Source organism: Alosa alosa, chromosome 18 (genome assembly GCF_017589495.1).
Source record: "Alosa alosa isolate M-15738 ecotype Scorff River chromosome 18, AALO_Geno_1.1, whole genome shotgun sequence".
Classification (NCBI taxonomy): domain Eukaryota; kingdom Metazoa; phylum Chordata; class Actinopteri; order Clupeiformes; family Clupeidae; genus Alosa; species Alosa alosa.
Genome location: NC_063206.1, coordinates 21,319,676 through 21,332,795, shown reverse-complemented (window position 1 = coordinate 21,332,795; position 13,120 = coordinate 21,319,676). Strand labels below are relative to the sequence as shown.

General features: G+C 45.3%; 1 protein-coding gene across 1 annotated transcript in view; it reads right to left on the bottom strand.

Moving 5' to 3' along the window:
* Window positions 1–13,120, bottom strand: part of fbxw4 (F-box and WD repeat domain containing 4) — a 36,416-nt gene that overhangs the window by 9,547 nt on the left and 13,749 nt on the right. Inside the window, exon 6 of the mRNA XM_048269445.1 lies at window positions 7,374–7,439. Within this exon, the coding sequence (XP_048125402.1) occupies window positions 7,374–7,439 (66 nt within the window). The remainder of the gene's footprint in view (window positions 1–7,373; window positions 7,440–13,120) is intronic.

Sequence of the window (13,120 nt, the reverse complement as noted above, 5' to 3'; positions counted from 1 at the left end):
CTCACACACACATACACGCACACACAAACGTACCCACATACACACACAAACAAACAGGGTCACACATACCTTCATGCATTCACACAAAAACCTACACACACACACACACACACACACACACACACACACACACACCAAACCAGGGACAATTAATGAAATGGTGGATTTTTTTCCTAGAGAATAAATGTGTCCATGGGTTGGCGCCACAGAAAAAAAGGATGTGTGTGTGTGTGCATTGAGGGTGCCCTTGTAAGGTTAAGTATGGAGACTGAACTGGCACTGGGTGCCTATGGGAAACAGGCCTTGGCCTGAAAGGATGTCAGACAGGTACATAAAGGGTCCTGCTGAGGTTTTCAGCCGCTAAAACAAACAGACACAGCACAGCACAGCACCCGCAGTACGTCAACCAATTTAAGCTTCCAGCACTCCTGAATCACACACACACACACACACACACACACACACACACACACACACTGGAAAAAAAAGAGGGAGGGGGGGGGGGGCGTAAGGAATGTTGGTAGCTGGACAAAGGAAACTTTAAATGCCACACGCGTTCTCTCAAAAACAATGACATAGCAATTTGTATAACACAACTAGGGCCATATTCAGACATTTAACCCTCTCTTTCATAGAAGAATGCCAGGAATTCCAGGGAGGGGGAACTGTGTGAATCTTTGATGGGCTTTCTCTCTGACTGTTTATCCATGAGGGAGGGCCCACTGAAAGGTTGGTGGTGGTGGTGGTGGTGGTGGGGGTGTTGCCAAAGTGCTACCTTTGTGGGACCGCTCTCTATGGGTGATCATGGGCTTTTGTGCCGCGAAGAAGCAAAAGACAAAGAAGTCATTGCTAGGCCAAAGGAAAACACAAATGCTTTAAAATCAAATTAAAAGCTCCAAAAAGTGGGTGAATGGCAACATTTTTTTCTCTCTGCTGACAGCTCACACAAGTGACAAGGGACAATTAGAGAGGTCAATGTGAAGCAAGACACTTTGCTTTTTAATCAAACACTGTGAGTGAGCTGCTTTGTCTGCCTGATAATTTATGACCTCTAATGGTCCATCACAGCTATTGTTTGGGAAACTGAAAAAAAAAATGAACAGAATTGATTGGATATAATTGAATTTTAGCAATAAACTGAGTAAGCTGAAAACAGTTGGTTAAAATAAAGTTCAGTCATTTTATGGTGGACGAATGCCAAATGATTGAAGAGATCATCTTTACCGCCGTGTAGCCCATATGCTTGGGTGGCTTGTGTGCTGTAGCTGTTTTGACAGGTGAGATTCTGGTGGTTTAGCAGGTGATGTCGCTATGTACCCACGCCTTGGTTACAGATTCATCCCTCACAACAATGCCTCAGAGCTGACTGAAAATATGCTTCGCTCTCTAAATCTAGTTCTTGTCTCGCCCTTTTCTTGATCCTTTCACTCCTTCACTTCGTTCTTGCTGTCCCAGTCTGCTCTATGGATCCCTCTCTCTCTCCCTCCCTCATACCGCCACACTAATCTGGCCTGCAGAGGAACAGCGGGAATGAGGGTGAGTGTTGCTGCCATTAACACCCCCCCCCCGATCCAGTAACATCTGTACCCAGCCCTCCCTGTCCACACGGCACGCCACCTTCAAAAGCCCAGCTCCAAATCTTTCAGCCAACATGTTAGACGAGCTGTCAGCACGGCTTGACATGATCCTCAGAAGGGCTACACAAAGCAAACGAGTGGACAATAGGCCGGGATATGTTCTCTTTTCACACTGTAATTGCACTGCAAACAAACGGTGCCGATCACTCCAAACGGTGGCTTTTAAACGAGCCATTTTGCTCTAAGATGATGTAGTGTGACGGTGACACAAACCTCTCACGGGAATACAACTGTCGGATAAGATGGCAAATCAGTAAACAGATGAACCTTGGTGAAGGTGAATGTGTGGGGAAAAAAAGTCCTGAAAATCGGATGAAGCTTTTCTTGTTTGCTTCCGAGGTGCGACATGCAAGCCTTTGGGACCGTTTTTCGGAAACCTCTGGAATGGCGACCGCTCATTGTCACAGTAGCTTGAATTTACGGTCGCTTTGTTGGAGAGGGAAAAGGGGTGTTTAAAGCTCACGGCGACACTTCATTTGAGGGCAGACTGTCCCTGAGCTCAAACGTCACTCAAAGCCAACAAATTCATCACCAACACACCACGACTAACGAGACAGAGAGAGAGAGAGAGAGAGGGAGAGAGAGAGGGGAGAGAGAGAGAGAGGGAGAGAGAGAGAGAGAGAGAGAGAGAGAGAGGGAGGGAGAGAGAGAGAGAGCGGGAGGGAGAGAGAGAGGGGGGAGAGAGAGAGAGAGAGAAAGAAAGAGAGAGAGAGAGAGAGAGAGGGGGGGAGAGAGAGAGGGTAAAGGAGGAAGCGAAAGGCAGGTCAAAATTGTGCAAAATGTACTTGAGATAGTCTTGACTCGTGTTTTGTCATGTTTGCATACTATTGCTTGCACTTGTCTGCTCGTGGTGCGCTCTGCCTAGACAAAGCCTACATGCAAAAAAAAAAAAAAAAAAAATCCCTGGTGTTTGCTTTACTTTCACACCGCGTAATTATACATACAAAGCGCACAACGTCCTCTGCAATGGAAAAAAACATGCATGCTTATCACCGGCTCATCACAGAGAAACTTTGCCTGAAAGACAGGCATACGCTGGCACGGGAGCAACAGTGAGCTGCAGAACAACAGAGCACTGATGGTGTTTGTGTGTGATGGCGGCCCTGATGTCTGGGCCTGCTATCAAAGGCCGCAGGGGCCTAATGCACCATCGTAGCCGGGGAGGTGATGCAGGCTGCAGGCCGGCGGGTGAGAGGTGATGGTGGTGGTCTGTCTGGGAGCAGCTTAACCGGCCGGGGGGTGGGGGCACAGCGAGACACGTAATCATCGCTTCATCGCTCCAACCCCTCTCCTTCCTTCTTTCCTCTCTCTTTCTCTCTCTCTCTAAGCTCATCAGTTGTTTTTTTGGGGTCCCTCCTTGCAACCTTCTGGTTTTGGCCTACACCCTAACCCCCCATAAGGGGCCTTTGTTCGCCACACAAGCAGACTGGAACACTAAATGGGAAGATGTGTCTGACCCCTGCAAAGGACAAGAGAAAGGGGAGAAACAAGGAAAAAGGATGGGGGGGGGTTAGAGAGAAAGAGAGAGAGAGGGAGAAAGAGACCGAGAAGGAGGGAGAGTGATAAAGAGAGGCAGCGGGAAACAGTGTCCCTGTTACTGAAGTCTTATCTCTTTTTCCAGGAAGCTTGAGAGTGGGGATGAAAAGCATGGCCATATGGCTCAGAGCTACACTGTATCTATAAGATACCCTGTCTTTCCTGAGTGGATATGGTTATGGTATTTGGTGTGTATATGGGTATACAGTATATGTATGTATTGGATATATTGATGATGATAACTCATTTGTTTGCGTGATTAGCATGATCATATCTTTTCACCATTTGAACTAAAGCACTAAAAGTGACTGCACTACAATCTAAAGTAAAATGCCTCTGATTTGCACCCATCAGAATGTATTGATGTGGAGTTTGTGTGGCTGCTGCCACCTCTCTGACACCCTAATTGGTACCGAGACTGTGAGAGTCCCTGTGGGAGTCTGCACAGAATGAGAGACAGAGAAGGGAGGACACTGAGAAAGAGAGAGAGAGAGAGAGAAAATGAGACGAGGGAGAACAAGGGAAAAAAAGAGTGACCCCCCCAGCAGAAAAAAAGCAGGTGAAAGAGGAAAAAGAGAATGAGTGAGAGGATGACAGAAAGAGGGAGAGGGAGAGAGACAGAGAGAGAGAGAGAGAGAGAGAGAGGGGGCATATTCGCGCTCGGTGGCCTGTGGTCCCGGCTCCACTGTAAGAGCATCTGCCAGAGCAGGGCCCCTTCAGACGAGCCATCAGTCACTCAGCTGTCTGCGCTCCACAGATCAAACCTCAGAGCTCCATCTGTCAGTCAGCCCTAACCCCGCCCCTCCGTCCCGCACCCTCTCCCCACAGCCTCTCGGCCTGCCTCTGCTGGCGGGAAAAATATTACTCCCCAACGGAAAACCGACCCAATAGGAGTATGTGCAGTGTTGATAACAGGAGAGGTGGGTAGCGGGTAGTTGGTGATGGGCTTGGATGGGAGGAAGAAAGGGCCTTAGGTCTCCTACGCATCCACAATCTGGTGGACCAACCACATTCATGGTGATGTTGACAACCTGAGTGAGTCATTGTAGTCAACAATTTTAGAACTGGGTATTGTGCAATTAAGCGTTCAATTAGGTCTGTCCTTCTTGGTCTTCACTGTCAAGTCTCATCCTGTGCTTTGAAACAGGTAAGGAGTTGAAGTGAGTCACATTGAGGGTGTGTGTGTGTGTGTGTGTGTGTGTGTGTGTGTGTTTGAGAGAGAGAGAGAGAGAAAGAGAGAGAAAGGGAGAAAGAGAGAGAAAGAGAGTTGTGTTTGTTGGGGAGAAAGGGGGGGGGGAACAGGAGCAAGTCAGGTTGGATCAGGTTAAAGTCTCATGCTTTCACGACAGGAATTCTCAAGCCTCCTTTGAACTTCCCAAAGTGCACATTTTCTGGTACTGGAGGGATAATGGAACAGCGGCAGCCATTATATCCATTTAAAACAGAAAGAAAAGACAGAAGTTTCTACTTTCACTCCCATGATCAATTATGCTGACAAATGCCAAAGAGTCCTGCGACTTCCAAAAACACCTACCCAATGGTGTTGGACAGGGTCACGTAAAAGAGTGCACTATTCTCCGAAGTTTCACTCACAAACTATTCTTCGTTTGTGAGTGAAACTTCTCAAAAAAAAAAAAAGAATAGTGGAAAAAAAAAACACTCAAGACATCCCAGATTGTGTTACAGACCTTTTCCCAGAAATGGCATGTCCTCTTTCTCTCTCTCTCTCTCTCTCTCTCTGAGACCAAGTCCTTGCAAGTCTGACAAAGGGTGCACAATCATCACCTAGTCATTGATTATGAACTGGAAAAAGCCTTATTACTACTACTAACTGCTACTTACTGCTACTACTAACTGACTACTAAGTCACTATATGTGCGTGCCATATTAAGTGTGTAATATTATTTTTTTATATATTCTCAACTGAAATATTGAACCAAAAGACAGCCAACACCATCATTCAGAGCAACCTTGAATATATGCATGTTAATATGCATCCATGTACAAGTTGGTTGGAAATGTGGGCATTGCAAATATATATATATATCAGTCGTATGCAAAAGTTTGGGCACCCCTTACGAAAACCACTGCATCAGTTTGTCACTTGCTGAGCTTTTGAAGCAGCAACTTCATTTTAACATATGTTATACCTTATGGTAACAGAAACATCTCAGTAGTGAAATAACTTTTATTGGTCCAACAGAAACATATTTATGTGCATTTAAAGAAAAATAGGCATGTGCATAAATTTGGGCACCCCTAAGAAATAATTCCATTAATATTTAGTATTGCCTCCTTTTGCTGCAATAACGGCCTGTAGACGCCTCCTGTAGCCAAAGACAAGTCCCTTAAGTCTGGCAGGTGGTATTTTGGCCCATTCCTCCACACAAAACGCCTCCATTTCAGTCAGGTTTCTTGGCCTCCGTGCGTGGACAGCCTTCTTCAAATACATCCATACATTTTTAATGATGTTAAGGTCTGGGGACTGGGATGGCCATTCCAGAACATTGTACCTGTGCTTCTGCATGAATTCCTTGGTGGATTTTGAACGGTGCTTAGGATCATTGTCCTGCTGAAAGATCCAACCCCGGCGTAGCTTCAACTTTGTGACTGACTCTTGAACATTCTTGTCAAGAATCTCCTGATACTGTAAGGAATTCATGTGGCCCTCAACTTTAACAAGTTTTCCAGTACCTGTGCAAGCCACACAGCCCCATAACATGATGGATCCTCCACCAAACTTTACAGTGGGCAACAAGTTCTTTTCATGGAATGCAGTGTGTTTTTTCCACCATGCATACCTGCTCGTGTTATGACCAAATAACTCAATCTTGGTCTCATCTGACCACAGTATTTTGTTCCAAAATGCTTCTGGCTTGTCCAGATGTACTTTTGCATACCTCATGCGACTCTTCTTGTGACGAACACTCAGGAAAGGCTTTTTGCGCATCACCCTTCCAATTAGCTCTTCCTGGTGCAAAGTATGCTGGATTGTGGAACGGTGAACAACTACACCATCAGCAGCCAAATGTTGTAGCTCTCTGGAGGTGGTCTGTGGCTTCTCTGTGACTATTTTAACCATCCTTCGCCTGTGCCTTTCCCCTATTTTTCTCGGCCTACCACATCTTTCCTTCACACGGACTGTTCCTGTGGCCTGTTCCTGTGGCCAACTACATTTCTGACTGTGGAGACAGACAGTCTAAACCTGTCAGATAATTTTTTGTACCCTTCTCCTAATGCATAATGTTGGATTATCTTAGCTTTCAGGTCAGTGGAGAGTTGTTTTGAGGTCCCCATGTTGCCACTCTCTAAGAAAGAACCTAGAACAAGCACAGCCAGCTATTACCTATGTTAAATAGCCTTTTTCATGATTAGTTCCACCTGTCTTTGTAATTGAAGGTCTAACGAGCTAATCAAAGCAGTTTTGTGCTGCAACCTGTCAGCTATAAATCCGTACAGGTCTTGAAATGAATGCTATTAAAAGGGTGCCCAAACTTTTGCACATCCCATTTTTTGTATTTTATTTTATTATAATAAAACTATGTAATACTACTCTAAGAATTTTGGTCTGGAAAACACTCAAACGTCTACATCTTTGTAGGAAAACAAATCTTGTTGCTGTGATCTTCTATTATAAAGGAAGAGCAAATTGTCATGAAATCTCAGAGGGGTGCCCAAACTTTTGCATACGACTGTATATATATATATATATATCAGTTAAGACACTGTTTCAGGTACTTTTCAGATGCTCCTGATGATTCTACTCCATCATGCCATTCTCCTATCGGAGTCTCCGCTGCTGTGGTTGTTGGAATTGATCAATATACTTCATTCAAATACCGTACATATAATAGTATGTACTAATCTAAACAGAATCCTCTCCTTTTGAGGATAACAAAATATGATTTAATTTTCAATTCATTATTCATTCACAAATTCAAATTGTCATCAATGGACGTAAATCCTGAATAAACAAAAAAACAAAAAAGTAGTTTCAATGTGGAAGAGTAAAAATATGGAAAAAAAACCTCACAGACTCAAACAATTCAACCAGTGATTCCTTGACATAAAGACATAGCTAACAGCAAAGCCAAATGAGCTCAGAAATGCCTGGAGCTTTTTTGGCAAGCTTGGACAAAAGCTCTTGTTTATTGATTGTGTTTTGGTGCCGTGTGGTTTTGTGATGTGGGGGGTCTTTACCTCTCGGTGTCCCAGATGCGCAGAGGGGTAGAGTCCTCACAGCAGGCTGTCCCCGTCACAAAGGTGCTAAGGGAGAGAGATTTACAGGGGAGCGGTCAGCATAGCACAGCACAGCCATAGCACACACACACACCACACACACACACACACACACACACACACACACACACACACACACACACACACACACACACACACACACACCAGGAAAACACCTCAGGGCATTAAATGCTACCCCTTGCAGAAGCCTGATGCTAAAGCCAGCTGTTGCCTCGGCCCTCTCTAAAGGGCATCTTCAGTTCACTCTGAACAGTGCAGGGGCATGATGCCAACAATGAGACCTGCACAGTGAAGCGCTGTATGGAATGGGCACAATGGTTGAGGACAAGGGAAGAGAAAAGGAATGTGTAGACTGTGTGTGTGTGTGTGTGTGTGTGTGTGTGTGTGTGTGTGTGTGTGTGTGTGTGTGTGTGTGTGTGTGTGCATCTGTCTGCAAACATGCAAAAGTGAAGAGCCTGCAGGGCAGACAAACTTGGGATAGGGTTGCTGTGCTGTGTCTGTGGACTGGTCACTCGCTGCATTGTGACTGCATAGTGTGTGTGTGTGTGTGTGTGACAGTGTGTGTGGGACCGTGTGGGACCGTGTGTGTGTGTGGAGGTGAGGGACACAAAGGCTGGCCTTCCAGCATAGCCCAGCATAGACCAGTGCAGGAATGCAGACAGGTATTGTCACCATGTCCCACTGGGTCCCTAGCCCTCCCACACTCCCTGGGTGTCTCTGGGCTTAGCAGCGGCATCAACAATACTCCAGCATGGAGTCTCACAGACTGTGTGTGTGTGTGTGTGTATGTGTGGGTCTGAGAGAGAGAGAGAGAGAGAGAGAGAGAGAGAGAGGTGCCCTTATTTGTGTGTAACACAAATTACAAAGAGTGACATAACTGTGTGCATGGACCAACCGACTCTCACTCACACACACTCTCACACATACACACACACACACACACACACACAAAGTCAATTCATTAAGGAAAGTTAAGAGCACTAGTTGCTGGTGCTGGCTAACAAAGTGTCTGGGCCCTCTCACCCACCGGCTCTCTCTCTCTCTCTCCACTGCCCACAGAGCAGAGAGGAGCAGGCCATAGAGCAGGCCATAGAGCAGGCCCTGCCTCCCCCTGCCATAGAAATGTGCTCCACAATAGAATACCAGTGTGGCCTCAAATTAACAGCCTGGCCCTGTGAATGAGCTTGTGCTTACACACACACACACACACACAGTGTCTGACTTAGCTCTAGTGTGACCTTAAATCCTATCAAGAAAAATAGGGCCACAGTGACTTAAACACACACACACACACACACACACACACACACACACACACACACACACACACACACACACACACACACACACACAGCATCTGTGTATCTCTATACTCTGGAGCAGAGAATGCAGCCAGAGTAGCAGTAAATGCTAAGTGTTTTATCAGATGGGCAGCTAAATGAGGTGGGGATGATCCATGGCCGATAACAGACGCTAGCACTGATCCTCATGATAAACTCACCAAAAAAGTATTTAAAGCTTCTCTGAACTTAGCCATTTTTAGCAAATGGACCGCTGGGGAGAAAAGAGAAGAAAAGAGAAGAGAAGAGAAGAGAAGAGAAGAGAAGAGAGAGAAGAGAAGAGAAGAGAAAGGAGGAGAGGGGGAGAGAAAGGAGGATAAGATAAGATAAGATAAGATAAGATAAGATAAGATAAGATAAGATAAGAGAACAGAAGAGAAGAGAAGAGAATAACTACACAGAACAGAAGTGAGCAAAATAAATTCAAATGGAAGAACTAAACAGATGAAAACAGAAAGTAGAGAAGACCCCCTACAAGAAGAGAAGAGAATTAAAGGAGAATGACAGATATGAGCGCGTGCGAGAGAGAGAGAAAGAGAGAGAGAAGAGCACAGGAGAAAACACAGAGGAGCACAGAGGATCGGCTGGCTGCGCGCGGCGGCTTCGGTTGGTACGCCCATTGAGGGCCGCGGCGTATTGGCAGCGACAGACATGGCAGCTGTCAACTCGGTTAGCGGTGGCCCATCAAGCGCCCCATTCAACTGGCAGCCCATATTTTTTTATTACTGTTGGGTAAACTCATTTGCCCCAATGAAGGCGCAGCGCCCTCGCAGAATATGCCGGCTCGGTGACCTCCGACCTCGCTGTGACACAAGATACAATGGGGGCAAGGCCACGCTCTCCCTCTCTTCCCAGCCTTTATTACCCTCTATTACTTCAATTACATATCCCTCGCTGAGTCCGATACGGGCGGGGCGAAGGAGAGAGAGAGAGGGGGGGGGGGTTTGCGGGGTGGGGGGATGGGGGGTGAGGGGAGAAGAAAGGAGAAATAAGAACGACACAAACAATGAAATACATTTTTTTTCAGCCCCTCCCAAGCTGCCATCTGATGTGATCTGATTGATCCGAGAGAGCGTCTAAGTGATATTATAGCTGTAAAAGGTCATGGACTCGATCTCGCCTCATGTTGGGGTGGGGGGGCTGATACACCCCCCCGCCTCCCTCTAGCCTCCTCAATCCCTTTCCCCCATCCATTCACACTGATACTACCCTCTGAGCCTCATAGCACCCCCACACACACACACACACACACACACACACACACACACACACACACACACGACATACACACTTCCACCCCCAGCACCAAAATCGCCGAGCCCTCTGCCCTAAAAACACAGCCAGGCTCAAGATCATTAGAACATGTCGGGGGTTCACCGCCAACACAACCATTTTGGTAACCTCATCAGTTGACATCATTATTCGAGGTACTGTGTAGCATGAAATTAGTGCCGGGGTCACACAAACTTTGATTCAGCCCCTGCTGAGAACAGACCGTCCAACAGTAACAACATTGTTAGGGCCAAACCAACACAACCGACCGCACATATCGGGTCATGCTCCCCCCTCCCCCCTTTTTCTTTTCCCAAGACCACCACTACAAACACATCATTTAGATCATTCCACTGGATTAAAAATGCAAACACATTCTGTAATATATAATTATATAAACAGCAATACTTGTTTATTAAACTTGTTTTTTGCTAAATCTGCCATTAGTCCAACTTAGAAACTTACTACAAAATGGTCTCTTAAAGTTTTAAATGTAGCTTTGGTACACCATTGTAAATTACAAATTTGAATAACTTTCGAATATTTCTCCATGATCCTTTAGGCAAGGGATGTTCTGAGTATATCAATATAGACAGACCGATCAAAGTTCCATCAATTTGATCTAAACACCACTGACACTTGAACTGTAAGGTGATAAACTTTATTTAAATACTATCCTTAGGCACATGAACATACGTCAGAAATACCACACTCATAAAAATAATTTTACCTTTCAAAACACCCACCATATCAACAAAGAGCTACTTTAAATCAACAAATGAAGCTGACTCCTCTCGCTATTCCTGACCTCAATAGCAACAGGGAGGGCGAGGGAAAATTATTTTATTTCCACTCTATTAATTCCGCTAATCCAAAATAAAAACAAGACAAAAATGCATGTCCACACTAACAAAACAAGTCCATTAAAAACAGAAATCCACAACATGCGTCCAAGACAAATCAGGCCTACGGCTGGCACACCCTGGGCTAAATATGGATTTCAAAGGGGAGTTTAACCCTGAGCCCAGCAGCCAGCCTTTCAGCCGAGGTCTGTGGCGGTCCAGGCGGGGTTGTTAATTTGTCTCGGTTGACCCCTGTCTTTGTCCGGGGGGATGTATCTAGTTTGTAGAGGTGCTTTCATCTAGGCCTCTAAATATGTTTGAATTGAAAAGAGGGGTTATGATGTATTTATACTGCCCTGGAGGAGGGGGGACAATAGTGGAAAGGGTCGGTCCCTCTGTCCCTCTCTCTCTCTCTCTCTGTCTTCCCAGCCTTCTGTGGGAAACCCCCCTGTGGCTCACACCCTGGTTCAGGAGACCTTTTGGGGGCTCCTTTTCGCGTCCTCTGTGTCTGGGGTCACAACCACATTCTGCTCCAAGCCTTTTGCTTATCCGAGTGGAACGGCCCCTGTGTCAATTTAGACCAACAAAAAAAAAACCCCATCCAAGTTGGAGGCTGCTTGGGAGAAAAACAAAAATGAAACAATCGATTTGAAGTCAATTTGAAAATAAATTTGAAGACGTTGGCTGATGAATGTACAATATATGGCTAACATGGAGTATTCCACTGCCAGACTTAAGCGAAGGCCAAAACAGTGCCTGCCTGAGAAAGTACAGTGGTGAACATTCGTGAGCTTCTTAGAAATCAATGATATGTGTCTTTGTAACTCTGAATACCATACTTTCCTTTCTCTACTTTTGAACGCAATGTGGTGTGGACATGGGTATTGTCTTTTGTTGTTATGGTGATGCCGATAAGTGTTTTTGTACCGTCTTAAAACCCTTTCAGTAAAAAGCTTAATCACAAAAAAAAAACTAAAAAAAATGAAATACATTCCTGCCACTGATGTTTCTCACAGAGAACTATGTGCACAACAAGATCATATTTATAATGGTGCATTCCTTGTGGCTTGCCAATGGGCAGTTGTAGGCTGTTGAGTCACTTGTCACACTCTCACGCACGGTGACACAAGTGCAGTGCAATGGTGAATAGGGTGATGGTAGTGGCAGATAATTACTAAGCTGCTGATATTGTTTGCAATGCTCCTGTGTTATTTCCAGGTGAGACTTTGCAGAGACGTTGTGCATATAATTTCTTGCAAACGTCATTTGTGACATGACTAAAAACTTTGCTACTTTCATTTTAGAGTTTTCTCAGTGCACCGTAGAGTTCACAGAGTTCGTGAATAAGACAAATTAACATGCAAACATGAAACACTCAGGCTATGTGCTAAAGTCCAACTCTTATGAGCTGGTTTGTGTCGTGAATAGAACAGGATCCCTCTGTGATTCCAGAAATGAATTTGAGTAAACGCATATATACCATAATGTTAAAAGTATAGACTGTACAGAGTATGTCATCCTAGGGTGTGAGCTATTTGGAGTGGGCAAACAAAATGAGTAGATAGCCAAATCCTACCCATCTTCCTTGAGTTACAACTTCCACAGTGAAGTGAAATACTTAATTACCCTGCACAAGGTTGCTGACATTTAGCATCACATTATATCAAACAGACCCAGAGAAGGCTTTTGGGGCAATTTGCGATGATTACGGGCATTGCATTGCTACTACTTACTACTTACCACAGCCACTTTTGATTTCGAAACTATAGCGTCATCCCCACTCGTTGCTGATTGGCCCGTCCTTTCTGGGGTCTGATGAAAATGTTAGAAAGTGATGGTGTTCCAGACTAGTAGATCCCTGGAAGGAGATCTAGGTGAACGTAGCCAGGGTACAACAGCACCGCATGGGATTGGTCACTGATTTTCTCTTCACCCTGTATACCTCAATCTTCATATACAACTCAGAGTCCTATCATTTGACGCTTTAAGACAATGTGTGGGAACAATCACCTCCTCTCACGTGTGATGAAGGCAGAGATGGTTTTGGATTTTAGGAGGACCAGGACATAGCTGACCATTATTATTCACCCTGGGAGAAGATTTGACAGTGGCCTAGTTACCTGGGGATTCACCTGGACAACCGACTTGACTATAAGTATAACACTGAGGCTGCCTACAGGAAGGGGTCGATCAGACACTTGGTCCTTCAATGTGTGCTGCAAAACGTTGCTTA